The 27903-nt window shown below is 70.4% G+C and overlaps 1 protein-coding gene across 1 annotated transcript in view; it reads right to left on the bottom strand.

Annotated features, from left to right (window-relative positions):
* MEGF8 (multiple EGF like domains 8) overlaps positions 1 to 27903 on the bottom strand; it is a 90254-nt gene that overhangs the window by 61208 nt on the left and 1143 nt on the right. Inside the window, 11 exon segments of the mRNA XM_089772762.1 lie at positions 2861 to 3024; positions 5912 to 6059; positions 6290 to 6397; positions 7086 to 7243; positions 9636 to 9755; positions 10488 to 10633; positions 12088 to 12268; positions 25368 to 25587; positions 26568 to 26656; positions 27068 to 27248; positions 27617 to 27823. Coding sequence (XP_089628888.1) covers positions 2861 to 3024; positions 5912 to 6059; positions 6290 to 6397; positions 7086 to 7243; positions 9636 to 9755; positions 10488 to 10633; positions 12088 to 12268; positions 25368 to 25587; positions 26568 to 26656; positions 27068 to 27248; positions 27617 to 27823 — 1722 coding nt within the window.

Below are 27903 nucleotides of genomic sequence, written 5' to 3'. Positions count from 1 at the left end.
GCAGTGCCCTCAGCTCCCCCCGCAGGCTGCGCTCTTCCCCAGCAGTGCCGTCAGCTCCCCCCGCAGGCTGCGCTCTTCCCCAGCAGTGCCGTCAGCTCCCCCCGCAGGCTGCGCTCTTCCCCAGCAGTGCCGTCAGCTCCCCCCGCAGGCGCTGCGCACTTCCCCCAGCAGTGCCGTCAGCTCCCCCGCAGGCGCTGCGCACTTCCCCCAGCAGTGCCGTCAGCTCCCCCCGCAGGCGCTGCGCACTTCCCCCAGCAGTGCCGTCAGCTCCCCCCGCAGGCTGCGCTCTTCCCCAGCAGTGCCGTCAGCTCCCCCCGCAGGCTGCGCTCTTCCCCAGCAGTGCCGTCAGCTCCCCCCGCAGGCGCTGCGCACTTCCCCCAGCAGTGCCGTCAGCTCCCCCCGCAGGCGCTGCGCACTTCCCCAGCAGTGCCCTCAGCTCCCCCCGCAGGCTGCGCTCTTCCCCAGCAGTGCCGTCAGCTCCCCCCGCAGGCTGCGCTCTTCCCCAGCAGTGCCCTCAGCTCCCCCCGCAGGCTGCGCTCTTCCCCAGCAGTGCCGTCAGCTCCCCCCGCAGGCTGCGCTCTTCCCCAGCAGTGCCGTCAGCTCCCCCCGCAGGCGCTGCGCTCTTCCCCAGCAGTGCCGTCAGCTGCCCCCCCGCAGGCTGCGCTCTTCCCCAGCAGTGCCGTCAGCTCCCCCGCAGGCGCTGCGCACTTCCCCAGCAGTGCCGTCAGCTCCCCCCGCAGGCTGCGCTCTTCCCCAGCAGTGCCGTCAGCTCCCCCCGCAGGCTGCGCTCTTCCCCAGCAGTGCCGTCAGCTCCCCCCGCAGGCGCTGCGCACTTCCCCAGCAGTGCCGTCAGCTCCCCCCGCAGGCTGCGCTCTTCCCCAGCAGTGCCGTCAGCTCCCCCGCAGGCGCTGCGCACTTCCCCAGCAGTGCCGTCAGCTCCCCCGCAGGCGCTGCGCACTTCCCCAGCAGTGCCGTCAGCTCCCCCCGCAGGCTGCGCTCTTCCCCAGCAGTGCCGTCAGCTCCCCCGCAGGCGCTGCGCACTTCCCCAGCAGTGCCGTCAGCTCCCCCCGCAGGCTGCGCTCTTCCCCAGCAGTGCCGTCAGCTCCCCCCGCAGGCTGCGCACTTCCCCCAGCAGTGCCGTCAGCTCCCCCGCAGGCGCTGCGCACTTCCCCAGCAGTGCCGTCAGCTCCCCCCGCAGGCTGCGCACTTCCCCAGCAGTGCCCTCAGCTCCCCCCCGCAGGCTGCGCACTTCCCCCAGCAGTGCCGTCAGCTCCCCCGCAGGCGCTGCGCACTTCCCCAGCAGTGCCCTCAGCTCCCCCCCGCAGGCTGCGCTCTTCCCCAGCAGTGCCGTCAGCTCCCCCCGCAGGCTGCGCTCTTCCCCAGCAGTGCCGTCAGCTCCCCCGCAGGCGCTGCGCACTTCCCCAGCAGTGCCCTCAGCTGCCCCCCCGCAGGCGCTGCGCACTTCCCCCAGCAGTGCCGTCAGCTCCCCCCGCAGGCGCTGCGCACTTCCCCAGCAGTGCCCTCAGCTGCCCCCCCGCAGGCTGCGCTCTTCCCCCAGCAGTGCCGTCAGCTCCCCCCCGCAGGCACTGCGCACTTCCCCCAGCAGTGCCCTCAGCTCCCCCCGCAGGCTGCGCTCTTCCCCAGCAGTGCCGTCAGCTCCCCCCGCAGGCTGCGCACTTCCCCCAGCAGTGCCGTCAGCTCCCCCCGCAGGCGCTGCGCACTTCCCCAGCAGTGCCGTCAGCTCCCCCCGCAGGCTGCGCACTTCCCCAGCAGTGCCCTCAGCTCCCCCCCGCAGGCTGCGCACTTCCCCCAGCAGTGCCGTCAGCTCCCCCGCAGGCGCTGCGCACTTCCCCAGCAGTGCCCTCAGCTCCCCCCCGCAGGCTGCGCTCTTCCCCAGCAGTGCCGTCAGCTCCCCCCGCAGGCTGCGCTCTTCCCCAGCAGTGCCGTCAGCTCCCCCGCAGGCGCTGCGCACTTCCCCAGCAGTGCCCTCAGCTGCCCCCCCGCAGGCGCTGCGCACTTCCCCCAGCAGTGCCGTCAGCTCCCCCCGCAGGCGCTGCGCACTTCCCCAGCAGTGCCCTCAGCTGCCCCCCGCAGGCTGCGCTCTTCCCCCAGCAGTGCCGTCAGCTCCCCCCGCAGGCACTGCGCACTTCCCCCAGCAGTGCCCTCAGCTCCCCCCGCAGGCGCTGCGCACTTCCCCAGCAGTGCCGTCAGCTCCCCCCGCAGGCGCTGCGCACTTCCCCCAGCAGTGCTGTCAGCTCCCCCCGCAGGCGCTGCGCACTTCCCCCAGCAGTGCCGTCAGCTGCCCCCCGCAGGCGCTGCGCTCTTCCCCAGCAGTGCCGTCAGCTCCCCCCCGCAGGCGCTGCGCACTTCCCCAGCAGTGCCCTCAGCTGCCCCCCCCGCAGGCTGCGCACTTCCCCCAGCAGTGCCCTCAGCTGCCCCCCGCAGGCACTGCGCTCTTCCCCCAGCAGTGCCCTCAGCTCCCCCCGCAGGCGCTGCGCACTTCCCCCAGCAGTGCCCTCAGCTGCCCCCCGCAGGCGCTGCGCTCTTCCCCCAGCAGTGCCCTCAGCTCCCCCCCCGCAGGCACTGCGCACTTCCCCCAGCAGTGCCCTCAGCTCCCCCCCGCAGGCACTGCGCTCTTCCCCCAGCAGTGCCGTCAGCTCCCCCCGCAGGCGCTGCGCACTTCCCCAGCAGTGCCCTCAGCTCCCCCCCGCAGGTGCTGCGCACTTCCCCCAGCAGTGCCGTCAGCTCCCCCCCGCAGGCGCTGCGCACTTCCCCCAGCAGTGCCCTCACCCCCACAGCAACCCTGGGGCCTGGCCCCCTCGCTCCCCCCCACCCCGGTGCCCGCCCCCGCCCCGCCCACCTTGTCGGGCTGCGAGCCGTTGCGCGGGTGCTGGTACGTGAGCAGGTGCAGGCCAGGCAGGAAGTTCTGGCGCTGGCAGCTCGCCAGGGAGGTGACGAAGTCGGGACGCGGCCCCCACCAGCCGTAGGTGCCCGACAGCTGCCCCACACGGCAGCGGCTCTGCTCTGGGGGGAGGCGGAGTCCTCACAGGCCCCCCGGTGCAGCCCCCAATCTCCCCCCTCCCCCCAAGGAACAGCCCCCCAACCTCCCGCCCCAAGGACTGCAGCCCCCCAACCTCTCTCCTCCCCATAGGGAATGCAGCCCCCCCGACCTCTCTCCTCCCCACAAGGACTGCAGCCCCCCGACCTCTCTCCTCCCCACAGGGAATGCAGCCCCCTCGACCTCTCTCCTCCCCACAGGGAATGCAGCCCCCCCGACCTCTCTCCTCCCCACAGGGAATGCAGCCCCCCAACCTCTCTCCTCCCCACAGGGAACGCAGCCCCCCGACCTCTCTCCTCCCCATAGGGAATGCAGCCCCCCAACCTCTCTCCTCCCCACAGGGAATGCAGCCCCCCAACCTCTCTCCTCCCCACAGGGAATGCAGCCCCCCAACCTCTCTCCTCCCCATAGGGAATGCAGCCCCCCCGACCTCTCTCCTCCCCACAGGGAATGCAGCCCCCCAACCTCTCTCCTCCCCATAGGGAATGCAGCCCCCCGACCTCTCTCCTCCCCACAGGGAATGCAGCCCCCCAACCTCTCTCCTCCCCATAGGGAATGCAGCCCCCCAACCTCTCTCCTCCCCATAGGGAATGCAGCCCCCCCGACCTCTCTCCTCCCCACAGGGAATGCAGCCCCCCAACCTCTCTCCTCCACACAGGGAATGCAGCCCCCCCGACCTCTCCCCTCCCAAGGAACAGCCCCCCAACCTCTCTCCTCCACACAGGGAATGCAGCCCCCCGACCTCTCTCCTCCCCACAGGGAATGCAGCCCCCCCGACCTCTCCCCTCCCAAGGAACAGCCCCCCAACCTCCCGCCCCAAGGAATGCAGGCCCCCAACCTCCCGCCCCAGGGAACAACCCCCCAACCTACTCCCTCTCCCCATTCCCTCAGGGAACACAGCCCCCCAACCTCCCCTCAGAGATCAGCCCCTGCCCTATGTCCCCGAGTAAATACAACCTCTGCGTACGCCACAGCCCAGGGGTGCCCCCCAGGGATTCCAGCCCCGCCCCGGCGGGGGAGAAGAGGCGGGTGGGCAGGTGGTGGGGTCTGTATTCACTGTCTTTGCGTTGGTCCTGCCCTGTGTGTCTGTGCCTCAGTTTCCCCGGGCACTGCAGCATGGGGGGGGGGGGGCCGGGCGCGACTCACTGGGGAGCAGGTTCAGCCTGAGGCCCAGTGACAGCGATAGCACCAGGGGCCGGGCAGCAGGACGGGGGGGGGGGGCAGTTACTGGGTGTGAGTGAGTTTTCGGCTGGCTCAGGGATGGGGGGAGTCTAGCTGGCCTGGGGGGGGGGCTCTGCCCCCCGGGCTGTGCTGGCTGCGCCTGGCTCCTGGAGCAAGTCCTAGGACCCAACAGACCTTCTCTTCTACCTGCCGCCTGAGAGTCCCCTCAGGCTGCAGCAGAGGCAGCTGAGGGACAGGTGGATGGGGTTGGGGGGCAGGTGGGCGGGCGGGGGGCTGAGGGCAGGCCGGCAGGCGGGGCTGGGGCTATGCGGGCAGGGCCTGGGGGGCAGGCAGGCAGATGGGGGGCTGAGAGCAGGCAGACAGGCAGGGCTGGGGGCAGGCCGGCGTGTGGGGGGCTGAGGGCAGGCAGGGCTGGGGGGTGGGCGGGGGGCTGAGGTCAGGCCGGCGGGCGGGGCTGGGGCCATGCAGGCGGGGTCTGGGGGGCAGGCGGGCGGGGGGCTGAGGGCAGGCAGGGCTGGGGGGCAGGTGGGCGGGGGGCTGAGGGCAGGCCAGCGGGCGGGGCTGGGGCTATGCAGGCGGGGTCTGGGGGCAGGCGGGCGGGGGGCTGAGGGCAGGCAGGGCTGGGGGGCAGGCGGGCGGGGTCTGGGGGGGCAGGCGGGTGGGCGGGGGGCTGAGGGCAGGCAGGGCAGGCGGGCGGGGGGTGAGGGCAGGCCGGTGGGCAGGGCTGGGGCTATGCGGGCGGGGCCTGGGGGGCAGGCCGGCAGGCGGGGGGCTGAGGGCAGGCAGGGCTGGGGGCAGGCGGGCGGGGTCTGGGGGGGCAGGCGGGTGGGCGGGGGGCTGAGGGCAGGCAGGGCAGGCGGGCGGGGGGTGAGGGCAGGCCGGTGGGCAGGGCTGGGGCTATGCGGGCGGGGCCTGGGGGGCAGGCCGGCGGGCGGGGGGCTGAGGGCAGGCAGTGCTGGGGGGCAGGCGGGCAGGGCCTGGGGACAGGCTGGCGGGCGGGGCTGGGGCTATGCGGGTGGGGCCTGGGGGACAGGCGGGCGGGGCCTGGGGGGCTGAGGTCAGGCCGGCAGGCGGGGCTGGGGCTATGCAGGCGGGGCCTGGGGGGCAGGCAGGTGGGGTCTGGGGGGCTGAGGGCAGGCCGGCGGGCGGGGCCTGGGGGGCTGAGGGCAGACCGGCGGGCGGGGCTGGGGCTATGCGGGAGGGGTCTGGGGGGCTGAGGGCAGGGCCGGGCGGGCGGGGCTGGGGGTCTGAGGGCAGGCCGGGCGGGGCTGGGGGTCTGGCGGGTGGGGCTGGGGGCAGGGGCCGGGTGGGCGGGGCTGGGGGTCTGGCGGGCGGGGCTGGGGGCAGGCCGGCGGGCGGGGCTGGGGCTATGTGGGCGGGGCCGGGGGGCCGGCGGGCGGGGCTGGGGGCACTCACCTGCAACCGGCATACACGTCTCGTTCTGCACACACCATCCAAAGGGCCCCGGGGCGCGGGGAAGGGGGGGGCCGGCGGGCGGGGCCTGGGGGGCTGAGGGCAGGCCGGCGGGTGGGGCTGGGGGTCTGGGCTGGGGGCAGGCCGGCGGGTGGGGCTGGGGGTCTGGCGGGCGGGGCTGGGGGCAGGCCGGTGGGCGGGGCTGGGGCTATGCGGGCGGGGCCGGGGGGCCGGCGGGCGGGGCTGGGGGGCACTCACCTGCAACCGGCATACACGTCTCGTTCTGCACACACCATCCGAAGGGCCCCGGGGCGCGGGGAAGGGGGGGCCCGGCCCCCCCAAAGGCCAGGCAGGACTCGCAGTCCACGAGGAGCCGGGCCAGGCCCAGGCAGCCGGAGCTGGGGCACTGCGAGAGACACAGTCAAGGCAGGGCAGGGCGGGGGGCCGGGCGGGGCCGGGGCGGGGCCGGAGGCGGGGGCCAGGCGGGGCCGGGGCGGAGGCGGGGCCGGGCGGGGGCCAGGCGGGGGCCGGGGCGGAGGCGGGGCCGGGCGGGGCGGGGGGCCGGGGGCGGAGGCGGGGGGCGGGGCCGGGGGCCGGGGCGGAGGCGGGGGGCGGGGCCGGGCCGGGGGTGCTTACCCCGCTGTGGGGCGCGGGGCTCTGGCAGGCGTCCAGGCACCAGGCACACCCGGGGTCCTGGGCGCACGTGCCGCTCTCCGTGTACATGGAGCAGTAATCCAGGTGGTACTGTGGGGACAGCCCAGTGAGGGGGGGCTGCTCCGGCCCCGGCGACCCCGACCTCCCCTCCCTCAGCCAGGGGCCCCCCCTCAGCCCCTGCCCCAGCCAGGGACCCCCCGGCAGGGACTCCTGTGCTGTGCGGTAGCGGGGGCTCCGGGGCGCTCGGCTGGGCGATTCCCACTGTCGTAACCCCCGCCGATGCCTCAGTTTCCCTGGGCACCGCGCTGTTGCCCGGCGGGGCTGGGAGTGGGGGGGGACTCTCACTGAGGGGGGCTGCCCCAGCTCAGCACATCTGAGCCGTGGGGGGGGCAGGTGACACCTCGCCTGGGGGCGGGGCTGCCGGCAGGCTGGGACCGGTTGCTGCGGGTGGGAGGGGGTCTCGGCTGGCAGAGGACACTGGGGGGGGGGCAGGGCCCTGGCTCTGGGTCCGTCCCCTCCGCCCCCCCCCACACTGCGCCTGGCTCCTGTGACAAGTCCCGGGACCCGACAGACCTTCTCTTCTACCTGCCACCGGAGAGTCCCCTCTGACTGGGGGGGCAGGGCCCGGGGACCCCCCCCCCCACACTGACACCCTCTTCCCTCGGCCCCTCCCCAGCCAGGAACCTCCCCCCCCCCCACAGCCAGGGACCCGCACCCCCGCCGCAGGCCAGAGCCTCAGGGCCCGTGGGGGGCGCAAGGGGGGGCCCAGGGCACGTACGTTCTGGGCAGGCACCTGGAAGACGAAGGTCGGCACCTTGTAGGCCACGAGGTCCCCGCGGGGGGCCCCGCTGAACCCCCCGGCCACCAGCAGCACGTTCTCCTGCAGCACGGCCGCCACGTGCGAGTAGCGCCCCCCGGCCGCCGGCCCCGCCCCCTCTGCCGGGAGAGCAGCGTCAGGCCTCGGGCCGCCTTCCGGGCCCCCCGCGCTCCCCCCCCCCCGGGGGCCGCCGGCCCCGCCCCCTCTGCCGGGACAGCAGCGTCAGGCCTCGGGCCGCCTGCCGGGGGCCCCTGCACTCCCCCCCCGCCTGGGGGCCCCCGCGCTCCCCCCCCCCGCCGCCGGCCCCGCCCCCTCTGCCGGGAGAGCAGCGTCAGGCCTCGGGCCGCCATCCGGGGGCCCCCGCGCTCCCCCTCAGTCCCCCCTGCCTGTGCGGGGGGGGTCCCTGCGCTCCCTCCTCGGTCCCCCTGCCTGTCCATGGGGGCCCCCCCGCGCTTACCCCTCAGTACCCCCCACCCATCCAAGGGGGGCCCCCGCACTCCCCCCTCAGTACCCCCCACCCATCCAAGGGGGGCCCCGCACTCCCCCCTCAGTACCCCCCACCCATCCAAGGGGGGCCCCCGCACTCCCCCCTCAGTACGCCCCACCCATCCAAGGGGGGCCCCCGCGCTTACCCCTCAGGACTCCCCACCCATCCAAGGGGGGCCCCCGCGCTTACCCCTCAGGACTCCCCACCCATCCAAGGGGGGCCCCCGCGCTTACCCCTCAGGACTCCCCACCCATCCAAGGGAGGCCCCCGCGCTCCCCCCTCAGTACGCCCCACCCATCCAAGGGGGGCCCCCGCGCTTACCCCTCAGGACTCCCCACCCATCCAAGGGGGGCCCCCGCGCTCTCCCCGCCCGTCCGTGGGGCAGCCTCGCACTCCCCCTCTCCAGTGGGGAAAGTTGAGAGCAGCACAGAGGGCCACACGCTCACCAGCACCAGGGGCAGCCCCTAGCACCGGGTTTTACACCCCCAGGCAGGGAGCCGCGAGGGCAAGACGGGCACGGCCAGGAACCTCCATGGGTCTGTGCCCCGTGCTGCTGGCCGGGCGGGAGGGGAGTTCCCAGCCCTGAGCCGGGCTGGGCCGGGGCAGATCCGAGGGGACTTTGGAACCAACTGACCAAGTGACAGGAACAGGCGGGGGCACCCAGAGCTCTCAGAGACCCCCGACACTGGGCACCGCGCCTGGGCCTTGGGTCTGACCCACGGGCCGAGGGAGCCAAAGCGGCGCCGACCTTTGACCGGCTCCACAGGGGCCGGCAGCCCCCGGCCGGTTGGCCTGCGCCCGGCAGACTGGCTGGGACACTGGGGCAGCCCAGATGGGTGCGACCCGGGGGAACCCAGCCTGGGGGGCAGAGGCGAGGTGGGTCTGCCGGGGGGTCCTGCCCCCCCACCCTGCGCTCTGGGAGGGGCCCACAGGTCCGGGGGCTGCAGCGCACGTGGGTCCCACAAGCCCTTGACAAGGCCCCTCAGCAGAGGCGTGGGGGGGAGGAGGCTGCTGGGGGGGGCAGGGCCTCTCGGGGGGTCGCTGGGGGAAGGCAGGACACAGGGCGGGTCTCGGGGGGGTGAGCCGCGCCCCAGGGGCCCACACTGGGCCTGATCCTGCCCCCCAGTCACAGGGCCGGGCTCATGGGGGGAGTAGGCGCCACTGAGCGGCGCAGGAGAGGGGAGCCGGGAGCAGCCTGGGAACAGTCAGGAGGCTCCCCCAGGCCCAGGGGAGGGGCAGCCCCACGGCGGCAGGAGCCCCGCGCTGGCGAGTGCAGAGCGACGCCGGTGGGACGCGGGATCCCGACGCTGCGGCGACACTGGGGCTGAAGTAGCTACAAGCGCTGCAGAGACCCGGGCGGCGCCGCGCAGAGTCCTCGGAACAGTCCCCCAGCGCCGCCAGCGCCCGCAGCCACGGAGCCACGGAGCCACTGCGACGAATCTCATCGCCTGGGAATCCGTGGGGCGCCCGGAACCTGCGCGCAGACGGGGGGGGGGCCGATCCCAAAGCTCTCGGCGCTGGACAAGACCCCAAAAGGGCCCCACGAAGCAGCAGGGGCCGGGAAGGGAGATCCCCAAGACTGGGGCTTCTCGGCTCAGAAGTGAGGCGAGCCGGGGGCCGAGCCGGGGCGTGGAGAACGTGAAGGAGGGAAAGTTACCGACTCGCTCCCGTAACACGAGAGCTGGGGCTCACCCGCCGAAGGGAATCGGCAGCATGTTTGAAACAAGCCAAAGGAAGCTTTTCTTCACGCAGCCGGCGCCAACCTGTGGAACTCCTCGCCAGAGGGTGTGGTGACGCTCGGGACTTGAACAGGGTTCAGAAGAGGGACGGGCCATTGGCCGGGCTGGCAACGGGCAACAGGGAGGGGTCCTGGGGGCCGCTGGCGCAGGCAGGACACGGGGCTGCATGGGCCTCTGCTCAGCTCTCACATTCTTATCGCGCCCCCCAACCCACAGCCAGGGGGCCCTGCCCTCAGCCCCCCATCCGGGAGGGTGCCCCTTGCTGCCGAGGGCCCCAGAACTCACCGTGGGGCAGGATCCGCACCAGCGCCTGGCCAGGCACCCACTGGTGGCAGCCCAGGTGGTAGAAGAACACCTCGTCCTCGTAGCACTTCTCCTCGTGGTAATGCGAGTGCACGTTGCCCCCTGCCAACGAGGGCTCAGACGTGGGCAGCAGCACGGGGCAGGCAGAGAGCCGGGGGCAGGGGGCCAGTGGAAGGCCCAGGGGGTGGCAGGAGGGGGCAGTGGGGTGAGGCAGAGGGGCCATTGGAGGGGACAGAGGGCTGGGGGGAATCAGGGGCCAGCAGAGACCAGGAGGTCAGGGAGGCTGGTGGGGGGCTGGCAAATGGCCAAGGACCAGGAAGGTTGGTGAGGACTCAGCGAGTTAGGCAGAGGGCCCAGGGGGTCAGGGAGGCTGGTGGGGGGTGGCAGAGGGCCCGGGGCAGGCAGACGACCTGGGGGGCCGGGGACCCTGGTGGGGGGCAGCAGAGGGCCTGGGGGTCCAGGGGCAGGCAGAGGACCTGGGGTGGCCGGGGACCCTGGTAGGGGCAGCAGAGGACCTGGGGGGCCGGGGACCCTGGTGGGGGGCAGCAGAGGACCCGGGGGGCAGGGACCCTGGTGGGGGCGGCAGAAGGCCTGGGGGGCCGGGGGAGGGCCAGGGCCAGGCAGAGGACCCGGGGGGCCAGGGACCCTGGTGGAGGGGCGGCAGAGGACCTGGGGGGCCGGGGACCCTGGTGGGGGGGGCGGCAGAGGGCCCGGGGGGCCAGGGAGGGCCCGGGGCAGGCAGAGGACCCGGGGGGCCGGGGAGGGCCCGGGGCAGGCAGAGGACCCGGGGGGCCGGGGAGGGCCCGGGGCAGGCAGAGGCCAGGGGCCACTCACCATACACCACCATGTAGCTGCCCACGAGGCTGGCGCTGTGGAAGGCGCGCTCCCGGGGGCCGTGCTGGGCCTCGCGCCCGCGCAGGGGGGTCCAGTGCCGCAGGTCCACGTGGAACAAGTCGCTGCTGTTCACCCGCACGCTGAACCTGGGGGCGAGAGGGCCGGGGTATGAGCCCCTGCCCCCGCCCAGCGCCCCCCCCGCCCAGCCCCACTCACCGGGCCGTGGAGGGCCGGTGGCCCCCGTAGACGAGCAGGGCGCGGGAGGGCGGGTAGAAGACCATGGAGTGCCCAGCGGCAGCAGGCGCCTTGCCCCCGGCGGGCACCACGCGCTCCCAGCGCCCCCCCGCCCAGCGCCCCCCCCCGCCCAGCCCCACTCACCGGGCCGTGGAGGGCCGGTGGCCCCCGTAGACGAGCAGGGCGCGGGAGGGCGGGTAGAAGACCATGGAGTGCCCAGCGGCAGCAGGCGCCTTGCCCCCGACGGGCACCACGCGCTCCCAGCGCCCCCCCGCCCAGCGCCCCCCCCGCCCAGCCCCACTCACCGGGCCGTGGAGGGCCGGTGGCCCCCGTAGACGAGCAGGGCGCGGGAGGGCGGGTAGAAGACCATGGAGTGCCCAGCGGCAGCAGGCGCCTTGCCCCCGGCGGGCACCACGCGCCCCCCCCCGCCCAGCGCCCCCCCCCCCCCAGCCCCACTCACCGGGCCGTGGAGGGCCGGTGGCCCCCGTAGACGAGCAGGGCGCGGGAGGGCGGGTAGAAGACCATGGAGTGCCCAGCGGCAGCAGGCGCCTTGCCCCCGGCGGGCACCACGCGCTCCCAGCACCCCCCCTGCCCTGCCCCACTCACCGGGCCGTGGAGGGCCGGTGGCCCCCATAGACGAGCAGGGCGCGGGAGGGCGGGTAGAAGACCATGGAGTGCCCAGCGGCAGCAGGCGCCTTGCCTCCGGCGGGCACCACGCACTCCCAGGGCCCCCCCGCCCAGCGCCCCCCCGCCCAGCCCCACTCGCCGGGCCGTGGAGGGCCGGTGGCCCCCGTAGACGAGCAGGGCGCGGGAGGGCGGGTAGAAGACCATGGAGTGCCCAGCGGCAGCAGGCGCCTTGCCCCCGGCGGGCACCACGCGCTCCCAGCACCCCCCCTGCCCTGCCCCACTCACCGGGCCGTGGAGGGCCGGTGGCCCCCATAGACGAGCAGGGCGCGGGAGGGCGGGTAGAAGACCATGGAGTGCCCAGCGGCAGCAGGCGCCTTGCCTCCGGCGGGCACCACGCACTCCCAGGGCCCCCCCCGCCCAGCGCCCCCCCCCGCCCAGCCCCACTCACCGGGCCGTGGAGGGCCGGTGGCCCCGTAGACGAGCAGGGCGCGGGAGGGCGGGTAGAAGACCATGGAGTGCCCAGCGGCAGCAGGCGCCTTGCCCCCGGCGGGCACCACGCGCTCCCAGCGCCCCCCCCGCCCAGCCCCACTCACCGGGCCGTGGAGGGCCGGTGGCCCCCGTAGACGAGCAGGGCGCGGGAGGGTGGGTAGAAGACCATGGAGTGCCCAGCGGCAGCAGGCGCCTTGCCCCCGGCGGGCACCACGCGCTCCCAGCGCCCCCCCCGCCCAGCCCCACTCACCGGGCCGTGGAGGGCCGGTGGCCCCCGTAGACGAGCAGGGCGCGGGAGGGTGGGTAGAAGACCATGGAGTGCCCAGCGGCAGCAGGCGCCTTGCCCCCGGCGGGCACCACGCGCTCCCAGCGCCCGGCCTGCAGGTGGAAGCGGAACATCTGCGAGGAGAAGACGTCCACCGAGGTGCGGCCTGCGGGGGGCACGGAGTCAGCGGGGGAGACCCGGCAGCCCCGCCCCCAGCTCTACCCACTGGCCCCCACTGCCCTCCCGGAGCTGCCACAAACCCAGGAAGCTGGTGGGACGCAGGGAGAATGTTCTTCATGAGCCTCAGTTTCCCCACTGTGCCTCCCAGCTCTGGGGGGGAGGGCGGTGTGCGGGGAGCTGGGCCTGGCCGATCTGCACAGCTCTCAGCCCCCCCCCCCCCCCCGCCGTCATGCATTCTCACATGGACCCAACCCAGGGCCAGCGCCACGCCCCCCCCCCCCCCGCCCACTGAGGGACACACCCGCCAGCCCAGCTGGGGGCATGTTCCCTGGGGAGGGGCCGGGGGCCAGATGGAGCCTGTGGCAGGTCCCAGCTCCCCACGGGCACAAGCTCTGTTCTGTGCTGGGCTCCCGATCAACCACCCACCCCTCCCCCACCGGCCGGGGGGCACTGCTACCTGGGGGGCACAGGGAGCACTGGGGTGTGTGAGGGAAGGAGGGAGGGTTATAACCTCTCCCCTGTATGAGGGGGGCTGGGGGGCACAGGGAGCCCTGGGGTGTCTGAGGGGAGGTGGGGGATGGGTTATAACCTCTCCCCTGTATGAGGGGGGCTGGGGGGCACAGGGAGCCCTGGGGTGTCTGAGGGGAGGTGGGGGATGGGTTATAACCTCTCCCCTGTATGAGGGGGGCTGGGGGGGCACAGGGAGCCCTGGGATGTCTGAGGGGAGGGGGGATGGGTTAGAACCTCTCCCCTGTGTAAGGGGGGCTGGGGGGGCACAGGGAGCACTGAGGTGTCTGTGGGAGGTGGGGGATGGGTTATAACCTCTCCCCTGTGTAAGGGGGCTGGGGGGGCACAGGGAGCGCTGGGGTGTCTGAGGGGAGGTGGGGGATGGGTTATAACCTCTCCCCTGTGTGAGGGGGGCTGGGGGGCACAGGGAGCACTGGGGTGTGTGAGGGGAGGTGGGGGATGGGTTATAACCTCTCCCCTGTGTGAGGGGGCTGGGGGCACAGGGAGCACTGGGGTGTGTGAGGGGAGGTGGGGATGGGTTATAACCTCTCCCCTGTGTGAGGGGGGCTGGGGGGCACAGGGAGCACTGGGGTGTCTGAGGGGAGGTGGGGGATGGGTTATAACCTCTCCCCTGTGTAAGGGGGCTGGGGGGCACAGGGAGCACTGGGGTGTCTGAGGGGAGGGGGGGATGGGTTATAACCTCTCCCCTGTATGAGGGGGGCTGGGGGGCACAGGGAGCACTGGGTGTCTGAGGGGAGGTGGGGGGATGGGTTAGAACCTCTCCCCTGTGTAAGGGGGGCTGGGGGGGCACAGGGAGCACTGAGGTGTCTGTGGGAGGTGGGGGATGGGTTATAACCTCTCCCCTGTGTGAGGGGGGCTGGGGGGCACAGGGAGCACTGGGGTGTCTGAGGGGAGGTGGGGGGATGGGTTAGAACCTCTCCCCTGTGTAAGGGGGGCTGGGGGGGCACAGGGAGCACTGAGGTGTCTGTGGGAGGTGGGGGATGGGTTATAACCTCTCCCCTGTGTAAGGGGGGCTGGGGGCACAGGGAGCACTGGGGTGTCTGAGGGGAGGTGGGGGATGGGTTATAACCTCTCCCCTGTATGAGGGGGGCTGGGGAGCACAGGGAGCACTGGGGTGTCTGAGGGGAGGGGGGATGGGTTATAACCTCTCCCCTGTGTGAGGTGGGGCTGGGGGGCACAGGGAGCACTGGGGTGTCTGAGGGCAGGTGGGGGGATGGGTTATAACCTCTCCCCTGTGTGAGGGGGGCTGGGGGGCACAGGGAGCACTGGGGTGTCTGAGGGGAGGTGGGGGGATGGGTTATAACCTCTCCCCTGTGTGAGGGGGCTGGGGGGCACAGGGAGCACTGGGGTGTCTGAGGGGAGGGGGGGATGGGTTAGAACCTCTCCCCTGTGTGAGGTGGGGCTGGGGGGCACAGGGAGCACTGGGGTGTCTGAGGGCAGGTGGGGGGATGGGTTATAACCTCTCCCCTGTGTGAGGGGGGCTGGGGGGCGCAGGGAGCACTGGGGTGTGTGAGGGAGGTGGGGGATGGGTTATAACCTCTCCCCTGTGTGAGGGGGCTGGGGGGGCACAGGGAGCACTGGGGTGTCTGAGGGCAGATGGGGGATGGGTTAGAACCTCTCCCCTGTGTGAGGGGGCTGGGGGGGCACAGGGAGCACTGGGGTGTCTGAGGGGAGGGGGGATGGGTTAGAACCTCTCCCCTGTGTAAAGAGGGCTGGGGGGGCACAGGGAGCCCTGGGATGTCTGAGGGGAGGGGGGATGGGTTAGAACCTCTCCCCTGTGTGAGGGGGGCTGGGGGGGCACAGGGAGCACTGGGGTGTCTAGGGGGGATGGGTTAGAACCTTGTGATGCAGTGGGGGGGCTGTCCACCCTTGTGGCTCTAGGCCCCCTCTGGGTCACTGGTCTGCGTTGTGCTGGGGGTGACCCCTACTGCCCTGTGCTGCTCTGCAGAGACTAACCAGTGTGAGTGTGGGGGGGGTCCCTGAGAGCAGGCACATAGGCCATGGCCTAGCAACTTCTCACCTGGCCAGGGGAAGGGGGGGCTACCTGGGGGAGTGAGTGACCCGTGGCTGGGCGGGGCTACCTGGGGGGCGAGTGACCCGTGGCTGGGCGGGGCTACCTGGGGGGGGCGAGAGACCCGTGGCTGGGGGGGCTACCTGGGAGGGTGAGTGACCCGTGGCTGGGGGGGCTACCTGGGGGGAGTGAGTGACCCGTGGCTGGGCGGGGCTACCTGGGGGGGTGAGTGACCCGTGGCTGGGCGGGGCTACCTGGGGGGGCGAGTGACCCGTGGCTGGGGGGCTACCTGGGGGAGTGAGTGACCCGTGGCTGGGGGGGCTACCTGGGGGGTGAGTGACCCGTGGCTGGGGGGGCTACCTGGGGGAGTGAGTGACCCGTGGCTGGGGGGGCTACCTGGGGGGGGGGAGTGACCTGTGGCTGGGGGGGCTACCTGGGGGGAGTGAGTGACCCGTGGCTGGGCGGGGCTACCTGGGGGGGTGAGTGATCCGTGGCTGGCGGGGCTACCTGGGGGGGTGAGTGACCCGTGGCTGGGGGGGCTACCTGGGGGGTGAGTGACCCGTGGCTGGGGGGGCTACCTGGGGGGAGTGAGTGACCCGTGGCTGGAGGGGCTACCTGGGGGAGTGAGTGACCCGTGGCTGGGCGGGGCTACCTGGGGGGGTGAGTGATCCGTGGCTGGACGGGGCTACCTGGGGGGGTGAGTGACCCGTGGCTGGGGGGGCTACCTGGGGGGGGTGAGTGACCCGTGGCTGGGCGGGGCTACCTGGGGGGTGAGTGACCCGTGGCTGGGCGGGGCTACCTGGGGGGGTGAGTGACCCGTGGCTGGGGGGGCTACCTGGGGGGGGTGAGTGACCCGTGGCTGGGGGGAGCTACCTGGGGGGTGTGAGTGACCCGTGGCTGGGGGGGCTACCTGGGGGGTGTGAGTGACCCGTGGCTGGGGGGGCTACCTGGGGGGTGTGAGTGACCCGTGGCTGGGGGGGCTACTTGGGGGGAGTGAGTGACCCGTGGCTGGGGGGGCTACCTGGGGGGTGAGTGACCCGTGGCTGGGGGGGGCAGTCATGAACAGAACTGAGTCGGGTTCTGGGGGCTCAGGGCCTGTGTCCCCTGCCCCAAGGGTGTGAAGCTGCCCTGACTCCAATGTCCACATGGAACCTGGGCTGTGCTAGATCTCGGAGCAGCAATAACACCCCCCCCCCAATTCCACTGGCCGGCGGCCACATCTTGCTGCAGCCGGGGGTGCAGGGTTGGAGGTCCCCGATGGGCTGTCACAGGGGTGCACTGCACCCCATGGATGGAGCTCCCAGCAGCATTCAGCCGGGGGTGCAGGATCGGGGGTCCCCGATGGGCCGTCACAGGGGTGCACTGCACCCCATGGATGGAGCTCCCAGCAGCATTCAGCCGGGGGTGCAGGATCGGGGGTCCGCGATGGGCTGTCACAGGGGTGCACTGCACCCCATGGATGGAGCTCCCAGCAGCATTCAGCCGGGGGTGCAGGATCGGGGGTCCCCGATGGGCCGTCACAGGGGTGCACTGCACCCCATGGATGGAGCTCCCAGCAGCATTCAGCCGGGGGTGCAGGATCGGGGGTCCCCGATGGGCCGTCACAGGGGTGCACTGCACCCTATGGATGGAGCTCCCAGCAGCATTCAGCCGGGGGTGCAGGGTTGGGGGTCCCCAATGGGCTGTCACAGGGGTGCATTGCACCCCATGGATGGAGCTCCCAGCAGCATTCAGCCGGGGAGCCTGCACCCCGGGGTCAGCAGGAGATGGATTGCACCCACCCCGAGGGCAGAGCTGTGGGGCCTGCCCGTGAGGAAAGCAGCCAAGGCCCAGCTGAGAATGACCAGCCACAGGGCCGGGCCCATGTCCCAGTGGGAAGCAGCCCGACACCCTGGGCAGTGTCTCAGGCTCTGAGACCGGAGGGAGGGCTGGAGTGCGCCACACAGATATGGTGCCCGGTTCGTCTCGGGCAGGGTCCCCCAGCAGAGCCGCAACGGCTGGAGGTCCAGTTGCAGCTAAAGGAATTGGAGGATCGCAGGGAGGCGCGCCAGGACGGAGAGGCAGCGGCAGCATGAGCGGGCCGTAGGAGTCGAGGGGCCCGGCTGCGCTGAGGGGGAGGACCCCAGGGGGCCGTGGCGGGGCGGAGGAGCCGAGGGGCCCGGCTGCGCTGAAGGGGAGGACCCCAGAGGGTCTGGGGCGGCCAGACGCTCGGAGAAGCTCGTGTCGGCCCAATGGAAAGACGTGGGGGACGTGGGCGGTTCCTCAGCCCCTCTGAGCGGGCCTGCCAGCTGCACCAGCTCCCCCCTTAGATCAGGCCGCAGGGGCTCAAGCAGCGGAGGGGCTACACCGGGTGACTACGACCGGGTCAGGGGCCCTGCGGCACAGGTTGGGGCTGACCCCCGAGACGTACCGACGTGGATCTGGCCTCCCCCGGCGCAATCCGGCCACACGTGGGTGTGTGGGGTGGGGGCCCAGCCCGCAGGGGCCCTGCTTAGCCTGATCGCCCCGGAACAGTCCTAGGAAGAGACGGCGCGTCGGGGCCCCCGACCCTGCCGCCCTGTAGCAGCAAGAGCAGCCCCCGCAGCAGCCTAGCGAGGTTTCAATGCTCCCCCAGGGTCCAGCACAGTCTGGCATGATTACAGGATTTGGGGCCAGGGTGATCAGACCCCTTGGGTTAGGGCCCATCACCCCCAGCAACCTCTGTCTGTCTCCCCCATGGCCCCAGCCCCCGACGGACACTCCCCTTCACCAGAAACCTGGTGCTGGTCTCCGCCTCCCTGCTGTCTCTCCCCCTGGGAGGCTGAGCCAATCCCCATGTGGGGGAGTCAGTGGGATCCCAGCCCAGCGAAGGGGCCCGGCTCACAGAGCAGACAGCCCCCCCCCCACTGAAGCCTGCCTGCCCGGCCTCAGGCTGTGGCTCAAGGACCGGAGGCCAGAGGACCCCCAGGAGGCCGGGGGACGAGCTCACAGAGCCGGTCCGGGTGCGAATGGGAGTCGCGCAGGGACCGTCTCACAGAGCAGACAGCCCCCCCCCCCCCACTACACCACTCAAGGACCGGAGGCCAGAGGACCCCCAGGAGGCCGGGGGACGAGTTCACAGAGCAGACAGCCCCCCCCCACTACACCACTCAAGGACCGGAGGCCAGAGGACCCCCAGGAGGCCGGGGGACGAGTTCACAGAGCAGACAGCCCCCCCCCACTACACCACTCAAGGACCGGAGGCCAGAGGACCCCCAGGAGGCCAGGGGACGAGTTCACAGAGCAGACAGCCCCCCCCCCACTACACCACTCAAGGACCGGAGGCCAGAGGACCCCCAGGAGGCCAGGGGACGAGTTCACAGAGCAGACAGCCCCCCCCCCACTACACCACTCAAGGACCGGAGGCCAGAGGACCCCCAGGAGGCCGGGGGACGAGTTCACAGAGCAGACAGCCCCCCCCCCACTACACCACTCAAGGACCGGAGGCCAGAGGACCCCCAGGAGGCCGGGGGACGAGTTCACAGAGCAGACAGCCCCCCCCCCCACTACACCACTCAAGGACCGGAGGCCAGAGGACCCCCAGGAGGCCGGGGGACGAGTTCACAGAGCCGGTCCGGGTGCGAATGGGAGTTGCGCAGGGACCGTCTCAGCAGGCAAGTGGGAGAAGCGCCCACAGGGTGAGCCCGGGGGGGGGGGGAGCGGTGATCCTTTCCCCAGCCACTTGGGCCCTGACTGGCCATTGCTGCAGGCAAAGGGGCCGCAAATGGGGTCAGGGCCCCAGGCCCCAGGCCAGGGCCCACAATTTGAGACTTCCCGGGGTTAACTGGCTGGGGCTGGAGGAGGAGCAGGCTGCCCCAGAGGCAAACCCCAGCCCAAGGGGGCAGGGAGGCTGCGCAGGCCAGCTCCTGCGGGAGACCTGGCCCTCGGGAGGCGGGTCTCTCCGTGTAGCGGGTGGGGGCAGGGCGAGAGCCTCGTGCCCCGGAGGTGACGGGTTTCTGGGACACGGGGGCGGAGGTGATGCTGGCCTGGCCTGGCCTAGGTGCCCAGAGCACATGGTGCCCAACGCCCAGCTGACCCTGAGGGGCATAGAGGGGACCCCGTAGCCCGGGTGCATCTGAAATCATAGCATCATATATACAGCGAGCGGCCCAACGCCTGTGACTAACGCTGAAACGCCGGCTGTTCTCTCTGGGCGGCGCTGTTGCCTCCCGCCGTGGCGCTCGGCTGACTTCTGCACCACTCAGCCGGGCCACTTGCTCCCCACGGCGGCCCAGCCGAGTGGCACAGAAGTCAGCCGAGCGCCAGGGCGGGAGGCGACGTACACGCAGGGCCTGGCCCAGTGTGCATCCCCGACAGACAGAGGAGAGCAAAGTGAGAGTGAGGCAGGAGGGGGAGAGAGAGGCAGGAAGCTCAGGAGAGAAGACCGAGCTAGAAAGGGAAAAACGTGGAGGAGAGACCTGAAAATCCCGTCTTATGGCAGGCTAAGTGGCTAGTCATAGAACACTAGGACTGGAAGGGATCACGAGGGGTCGAGTCCAGTCCCCTGCCCTGCCAGCAGGGCCCAGCACCGACTAGACCAGCCCTGAGACACATTTATCCAACCTGCTCCTGAACATCCCCAGAGACGGGGATTCCACAGCCTCCCTGGGCAACTTATCCCAGGGTTTGACCCCCCTGACAGGCAGGAACTTTTCCCTAATGTCCAACCTAAACCTCCCTTGCTGCAGTCTAAGCCCATTGCTGCTTGTCCTCTCATCAGAGGCCAGGAAGGACAAGTTTGCTCCCTTCTTCTTATGACCCCCTTTCAGATACCTGACAAGCGCTGTCAATCTTCTCCTTTCCAACTAAACAAACCCAATTCCTTCACAGCCATGTTCTCCAGACCTTTCATCAGTCTTGTTGCTCTTCTCTGAACCTTCTCCAATTTCTCTGCATCTTCCTTGAAATGTGGTGCCTAGAACTGGACACAACACTCCAACTGAGGCGTAACCAGCGCAGAGCAGAGCGGACGAATGACTCCTCGTGTCTTGCTCACAACACACCTGTTCATGCAGCCCAGAATCATGTTTGCTTTCTTTGCAACGGCATCACACTGCTGACTCATGTAGCTTGTGGTCCACTATGACCCCTAGATCCCTTTCTGCCGTACTCCTTCCCAGACAGTCGCTTCCCATTCTGTGTGTGTGAACTGATTGTTCCTTCCCAAGTGGAGCACTTTGCATTTGTCTTTATTAAACCTCATCCTGTTTACCTCTGACCATTTCTCCAATTTGTCCAGGTCATTTTGAATTCTGACCCATCCTCCAGAGCAGTCGCAGCCCCTCCCAGCTTGGGATCATCTGCAAACTTAATAAACGTCCTCTCCATGCCAATATCTAAATGGTTGATGAAGACACTGAACAGAGCCGGTCCCACAACAGCACCCTGCGGAACCCCACTTGTTCTACCTTTCCAGCAGGACTGTGAACCATTGATAACTACTCTCTGGGAACAGTTATCCAGCCAGTTATGCACCCACCTTATAGCAGCCCCATCTAAGTTGTACTTGGCTAGTTTATTGATAAGATCACGCGAGTATCTCAAACTAGCCAATTAGCCCGTCATAAGACGGGATTTTCAGGTCTCTCCTCCACATCAGTCCACTCTCCTGAGCCTCCGGTCTCTCGCTCCGTCTCTCTCTCTCTTCTCCTCCTACTGCCTCACCCCTCCCAGCAATTCTCCATCTCCTGCCTCTGTCTCTCCCCCCCCCCCCCCCCCCGCCTCTCACTCGGGTGACTGTGGAGCCCAAACGGCCGCTTGCACCACTTGCTCCCACGCGGCGGCCCAGCTGAGCGGCGCAGAAGTCAGCCGAGCGCCACGGTGGGAGGTGAAGGGGGGGGGGGGCGGTGACGTTCACGGCCAAGGGTTGGGGCTTGGAGCCGCTGTCACACCACACGTCACCACCCCGCCCCCCCTTCCCCTCCCGCCGTGGCGCTCGGCTGACTTCTGTGCTGCTCAGCTGGGCCACCGCGGAGGAGCAAGCGGCTGTTTGGGCTCCCCCGTGGCAACCCGGCTGAGCGGCGCAGAAGTCAGCCGAGCGCCACGGCATGAGGCAAAGTACGTGATTCAGGCAACAGCGCCCCCCAGAGGGAACAGCCAGCATTTCAGCAACAGCGCCACCCAGAGGGAACAGCCAGCATTTCAGCAACAGCGCCACCCAGAGGGAACAGCCAGCATTTCAGCAACAGCGCCCCCCAGAGGGAACAGCCGGCATTTCAGCTGGAGTCACAGACATTGGGCTGCTATATGTATATAGGCCTTATTAAGCTCTAGGTAACCACGTCCACTCCACAAGACTCGCTATCCTAGCAGAGAAAGCGATCGGATTGGTTTGCCATGACTTGTTCTTTACAGACCCATGCTGGCGGTTCCCTAGCACCCTGCCACTTCCCGGTGTTTGCAGTGATTCCTTAATTACTTGCTCCTTTATCTTCCCTGGCACAGCAGTTAAACTGTCTGGTGTGTGATTTCCTGGGTTGTTCTTATTTCCCTTTTTATAGATCAGCCCTTTTCCAGTCCTCTGGAATCTCCCGTCTCCCATGACTTTTCAAAGCTGATAGCTAGAGGCCCAGATACCTCCCCTGTCAGCTCCTTGAGTCTTCTAGGTGCATTTCATCAGGCCCTGGGGACTTGCAGGCATCTCACTTTTCTAGGCGATCAACTTGTTACGTTTTTATTTGATCTTCTCAACCTCCCCCCTTCCCACTAGCATTCACTGTGCTAGGCATTCCTCCAGACTTCTCGGTGAAGACCGAAACCAAGCAGTCATTGAGCATCTCCGCCATTTCCAGGTTTCCTGTTACTGCTTCTCCCTCCTCACTGAGCAGTGGGCCTACCCTGTCCTTGCTCTTCCTCTTGCTTCTAATGTATTTACAGAATGGCTTCCTGTTTCCCTTTATGCCTGTAGCTAGCGTGAGCTCGTTTTGTGCCTTTGCCTTTCTAATCTCGCCCTGCATTCCTGTGCTGTTTGCCTGGATTCATCCTTTGGAATTCGTCCTACTTTCCATTTTTCGTATGACTCCTTTTTATTCTTAGATCATGCAAGATTTTGCCATATTTTCTATCTTTCCGACACATCGGAAGAGCTTGTTTTCGGGCCCTTAACAATGTCCCTTTGAAAAACGGCCAACTCTCCTCAGTTGTTTTTCCCCTCGGTCTCGATTCCCATGGGACCTTCCCTCCCAGCTCTCTGAGCTTCCCAAACTCCGCCTTCCTGAAATCCATTGTCTCTATTTTGCTGTTCTCCCTTCTACCCTTCCTTAGAATCATGAACTGGGGGGCTGAGGGCCCTAAGGAAGGGGGGGTGCACGGGCACCTGCCTGCTGAGGTACTAATGGGGGGTGACAAAGGAGGGTCCAAACGGACCCCACAGAACTCTAGTCACCACCCGTAGCCAGAGCCAGCGACGGGCCAGCAGCCCTGACGCAGTGGAGGGCTCCCTGCAGGGAGCGCAGGGCCCCATCCCAGCAGACACGGGGCCCCAGATCCAGGCAGGGGAGAACAGGTCCCTGTTCCTGCCCCAGTGGCTGAACTCCAGGCGGAGCTGCAGGCAGATCCCTCCTTGCAGACACTGAGGGACTGGCTTGGCCTCGGTGCAGCTCAGCCCCTGGGGAGAGGCTGGCGGGAGGGGTTCCTGTGGGGGAGGGGATTCCTGTCCGGGAACGGCTCCCCCAGGGAAGGTGGGGACGTGGGGGGGTGGTTCCCCCAAAGTGTCACCCCAGGCTGCTGTACCTGGCCCATGGCGTCCCGTTCTTGGGGCACCAGGCTGAGGTTGCTCCAAAACTTCTACTGCCCGGGGATCTCTGGCCATCAGCAGCACTGCCGGGCCTGCGAGTCCTGCCAGATGGCGCAGGAAGCCCGAGACGGGGGAAGCTGCCTCGAGGTGCTGGCCAATCAAGAAGCGGTTCCGGAAGGCAGCAGTAGAGGAAGTGGGGCCTGTCGGCCAGGCCACCCGGACGGGGAACAAATACGTCCCGATAGCCGGGGATCTGGCTCCCCACTGCCCTGGGGCCGTGGCTCTGCCCTCCAGCGAGGCAGGCACGGTGGCAGACACACCGCTGGCCATTTTCCTCACGGACCAGGGCTCCAACGTCACGTCAGCCCTGCTCTGCTGCTTGTGGAGACGCACGGGGCCCGGCTCACCTGGACCCCAGCGTAGGGCGCCCGGCCCAGCGGGCTGGTGGGGAGGTTCCAGGGGACCCTGGCGCAGAAGCTGGAGGCCTTTAAGCACCAGCACCCGCAGGACTGGGACGAGTACCTGCCCCCCCGCTGCCTGCAAACCGGGAGGCATCCCAAGGGTCTGCCAGGTTCTCCCAACAAAGCCAGGGTGCAGAAGGGGGAGGGGCCCCCTGGGCTTGCTGAGAGAGTTATGGGGGGGGGGGGGAGAGGCCTCCCTAGATGGAGCGTCGGGGGTGGGGGATGTCCTGGGTTTCCGGGAAAGGCTCACTGGGCTTGTGGGCCCGGCCAGAGGGAAGTGGAAGGGCTGGTCCGACTGCAGAGGGGGCCCGCGCCGGCCCCTCAAAGCCGCGCAGCAGCCCAACGGGGGAGCCGACTCCTGCAGGGCAGCACCGTGGCCGGCCCAAGCCAAGGGGGGCGCCACTGTCAGCGTTGCGGCTTTATCGCGGCGTGGGGATCTGAACCCCGAGGCCACAGGCGGAGTGACCCCGCTCTGGGAGGGGGAGGGGGCGGGGGGCTGCACACTCGCGGGGCAGGCACTGGTCGTGTTGGGCTGTGGGTGACCCCGACTGGCCGGTGCTGCCCTGCAGAGACTGCGTGTGTGGCACTGCCCAGCGGGGGGGGGGTGCCTGAGGGGGGCACGTAGGCCTTGGCCAAGGAACTTCTCGCCTGGCCAGGGGAGGGGGGGCTACCTGGGGGGGGTGAGTGACCGGTGCCTGGGGGGGCTACCTGGGGGGGGTGAGTGACCGGTGCCTGGGGGGGCTACCTGGGGGGGTGAGTGACCGGTGCCTGGGGGGGCTACCTGGGGGGGTGAGTGACCGGTGCCTGGGGGGGCTACCTGGGGGGGTGAGTGACCGGTGCCTGGGGGGGCTACCTGGAGGGGTGAGTGACCGGTGCCTGAGGGGGGCACGTAGGCCTTGGCCAAGGAACTTCTCGCCTGGCCAGGGGAGGGGGGGCTACCTGGGGGGGTGAGTGACCGGTGCCTGGGGGGGCTACCTGGGGGGGTGAGTGACCGGTGCCTGGGGGGGCTACCTGGAGGGGTGAGTGACCGGTGCCTGGGGGGGCTACCTGGAGGGGTGAGTGACCGGTGCCTGGGAGGGGGGTTCCTGGGGGGGGTGAGTGACCCGTGCCTGGGGGGGGTGAGTGACCGGTGCCTGGGGGGGGGTGAGTGACCGGTGCCTGGGGGGGCTACCTGGGGGGGGTGAGTGACCGGTGCCTGGGGGGGGGGGGTGAGTGACCGGTGCCTGGGGGGGCAGTTGTGAAGAGAACAGACCGAGTCGGGTTCTGGGGGCTCAGGGCCTGTGTCCCCTGCCCCCCAAGGGCTCTGAGGCTGCCCTGACTCCGATGTCCACATCGAGCCTCCGCACTGCTGTATCTCAGAGCAGCAATAACCCCACTATTGTAATGGCTGGTGGAGTCACATCTTGTTGCAGACGGGGGTGCAGGGTCGGGGGTCCCCAACACACCGTCACAAACCTCCCCCTGTGTAAGGGAGGGCTGGGGGGGCACAGGGAGCACTGGGGTGTCTGAGGGGAGGTGGGGGATGGGTTAGAACCTCTCCCCTGTGTAAGGGGGCCTGGGGGGGCACAGGGAGCACTGGGGTGTCTGAGGGGAGGTGGGGGATGGGTTATAACCTCTCCCCTGTGTAAGGGAGGCTGGGGGGGCACAGGGAGCGCTGGGGTGTCTGAGGGGAGGTGGGGGATGGGTTATAACCTCTCCCCTGTGTGAGGGGGGCTGGGGGGCACAGGGAGCACTGGGGTGTCTGAGGGGAGGTGGGGGATGGGTTATAACCTCTCCCCTGTGTGAGGGGAGCCTGGGGGGGCACAGGGAGCACTGGGGTGTCTGAGGGGAGGTGGGGGATGGGTTATAACCTCTCCCCTGTGTGAGGGGGGCTGGGGGGGGTCACAGGGAGCGCTGGGGTGTCTGAGGGGAGGGGGGGGGATGGGTTATAACCTCTCCCCTGTGTAAGGGGGGGCTGGGGTGTCTGAGGGGATTTGCTGGGGGCTGCTTGCTGCCCAGGGTGGCAGCTGACGTGCACGGGGGGGGCTGTGCCCACGGGAAGGACCCCAGGCTGGGCTGTACCTGGGCTGGTTCTTGCCCCACACCAAGGGGCTGTGACAGGGGGGCCGCCCAGGGGCCCAGCCAGGAACTCAGTGCGGGGGCCACGGGCTGAGTGAGGGGCTGGGACCCACCGAGGCTGAACAGGCGCCCGGAGGAGAGATGCAGCCCCAGAGCCTGGGCCCGTCCTGGGCCCCAGTCACACCACCCCCCCGCTCAGCCTGGGCCCCGTGACAGCCGGCTCCCAGCCCCGGGCCGGAGGGACCCAGGCGTCCAGGCTCCCAGCCCCACTCACCTCCGAAGACGTACAGCCACGTGTCCACCACAGCGGCGGCGTGGCTGGCCAGGCCCGGCGGCAGGGAGCCCGTGGCGCTGGGTGGGGCCAGCTGGAGCCAGCGCCCCTCCTGGGGCCGGTACATCCAGACGTCGCTGGCCAAGGAGCCATTGGCCAGCTCCCCCCCGCTCACCACCAGGCAGCCTTGCCAAGCCACGGCCACGTGGGAGTGTCGGGCCGCCTGCGGGAGAGAGGGGTCAGTCCGGGGCAGGGACGCGCCATCAGCGGGGCAGTGTGGGAGGCCGCACCGCCGCGGGTCGGGGGAGGGGGGCAGGGAACGCGGGTCAGGGGGAGGCTGCACCGCCGTGGGTCGGGGGAGGGGGGCAGGGAACACGGGTCAGGGGGAGGCTGCACCGCCGTGGGTCGGGGGAGGGGGGCAGGGAACACGGGTCAGGGGGAGGCTGCACCGCCGCGGGTCGGGGGAGGGGGGCAGGGAACGCGGGTCAGGGGGAGGCTGCACCGCCGTGGGTCGGGGGAGGGGGGCAGGGAACACGGGTCAGGGGGAGGCTGCACCGCCGTGGGTTGGGGGAGAGGGGGCAGAGGCCGCGGGTCGGAGGAGGGAGGGGGGATGGGGCGGGGGCTCCCTGGGGGGCATGGCCCGGGCTGCGCACGTTCGGCCCGAGGGCGAGCTGCAGGCGAATGGCTCCGAGGCGCCCACGGTCCCACGGCGCCCGGGCAACGGCTGCTGCGGGGACACGGGACAAGGGGGGGCCAGGCGGGGCTGGGAGGCAGGCGGAGCCGGGCACTGGGCCCTGGCTGCCTTTGGCCAGTCCCTTGTGGGAGGGGCCGGGCCCTTCAGGTGGGAAGTGTCCCCCCGCCCGGCCACAGAGTGCCAGCTGGCTCCGCCCTCGGGGTCCCGGCCCCACACGGGCAGCCCGGGGGGAGTGCAGTGCTCCAGGGAGTCACGCACCCCAGGCCGGACACAGGGGAAGCCAAGGGACCAGGGCCACCAGGCGTGGCAGACGCCCCCCGGGACACCACCACTGGCTGCACGCAGGGACCAGAGCCCTGGGGGAAGAGGGGCCCAGGAAACCCCGTTAGCTGGCCACAGACAGAGGCGGGGGGGAGGGCTGGGCTGCAGGAGGGGCAGGCAGACGGGCTGGGGGGCGGGGGGCTCGGCGAGGGGCTGCACAGGCGGGCGCAAGGCCCCGGGGCACCTACCGGGCCGGGGCTCAGCACCAGGCGCTGCCACACGTTGGAGCTGAAATTGTAAACGGCCAGGTCGTCCAGCGCCGCGTTCAGGTCCAGGCCTGGGGGGCAGGACAGCTGTGAGGGGAACCTGCCCCGCTGCCCGGCCCCCGCCCTGCCCCACCCAACCCTTAGCCCTGCCCCACTGCCCAGCCCCCCTGCCCTACCCAGCCCCTAGCCCTGCCCCCACTGTACCCCCTGCTCCCTCCCCCCTGCCCTGCCCCCCCTCAGCCCCGATACCACTGCCCTGCCCTTTCCCCCACTGCCCTGCCTCCCTCCCCAGCCCCAACATAACTGCCTTGCCCCCCCAGCCCTTACCCCAACGCCCTTCCCCCTCCCCTAGCTCCTACTCCATTGCCCTGCCCCCATGCATCCCCCTCCTGCAGTGCTGCCCCACCTCCCCCTAGATCCCACTGCCTCCCGCCCCAACTACATCCCCCAACCTCAGCCCCATGGCAGCCGCGGCCTCTCACCTCCGAAGATGTAAAGGGCCCCGGTGGGGGGCAGGACAGCACCGGCAGCAGCTGTGCGGGGCCGGAAGTTTGGGTCACTGGCACTCACGTTGTACCAGCGTCCAGCGCCCTGATTGTCACCCAGCGCCAGGTCACAGCTCTCGCCCACGAAGCCAGCTGGGCACCGGCACCGACCAGAGTCCTGCAGGGCCAAGCGGACCGAGAGGCCCGGCTCAGAGCCGCACCAGGGCCGGGCGGACCGAGGGGCCCGGCTCCGAGCCGCACCAGGGCCGGGCGGACCGAGGGGCCCGGCTCCGAGCCGCACCAGGGCCGGGCGGACCGAGGGGCCCGGCTCCGAGCCGCACCAGGGCCCTATACTCCTAAGGAATTGGGGGGGGGGGAGCTAGCGGGCAGTTTGATGCAGGGGGAAGTGAGGGCTGGTGGGGGCAGCAGGGGGCTCCACAGGGCTCTCGCAGGGGGGTTGTTTGGGGGGCGATGCGATGGGAGGGGCGGTTGCGGGGGGCTGTGGCCGGGAGGGTTGTGAGGGGAGCAGGGGGGTGGGTCTCTCACCTCCTCACAGGCCCCGCGGCCCAGGCAGTGGTGGGGGCAGTGGGGCAGGGCGCAGGCCGGCCCCCCCCAGCCTGGCTCGCACTGGCAGTGGCCGGAGGGGGCGCAGGTGCCGTGGCCGGAGCAGGCGCGGGGGCAGAGCGACACTCGGTAGCTGGCGTTGAAGCCCAGCAGGTTGTAGTTGGCGTCACTGAAGAGGTGCAGCAGCATCTGGGGGTGAGACGGGGTCAGACGCGTGGGTCCCCCCGCAACTCCCAATAACCTCCCGGGCCCCAGTAACACCCCCCCAA

This window comes from Pelodiscus sinensis, chromosome 22, assembly GCF_052426305.1.
Source record: "Pelodiscus sinensis isolate ZL-2025 chromosome 22, ASM5242630v1, whole genome shotgun sequence".
NCBI classification, from domain to species: Eukaryota; Metazoa; Chordata; order Testudines; family Trionychidae; genus Pelodiscus; species Pelodiscus sinensis.
The sequence above is the reverse complement of the archived record's forward strand: the minus strand, read 5'-3'. Positions and strand labels throughout refer to the sequence as shown.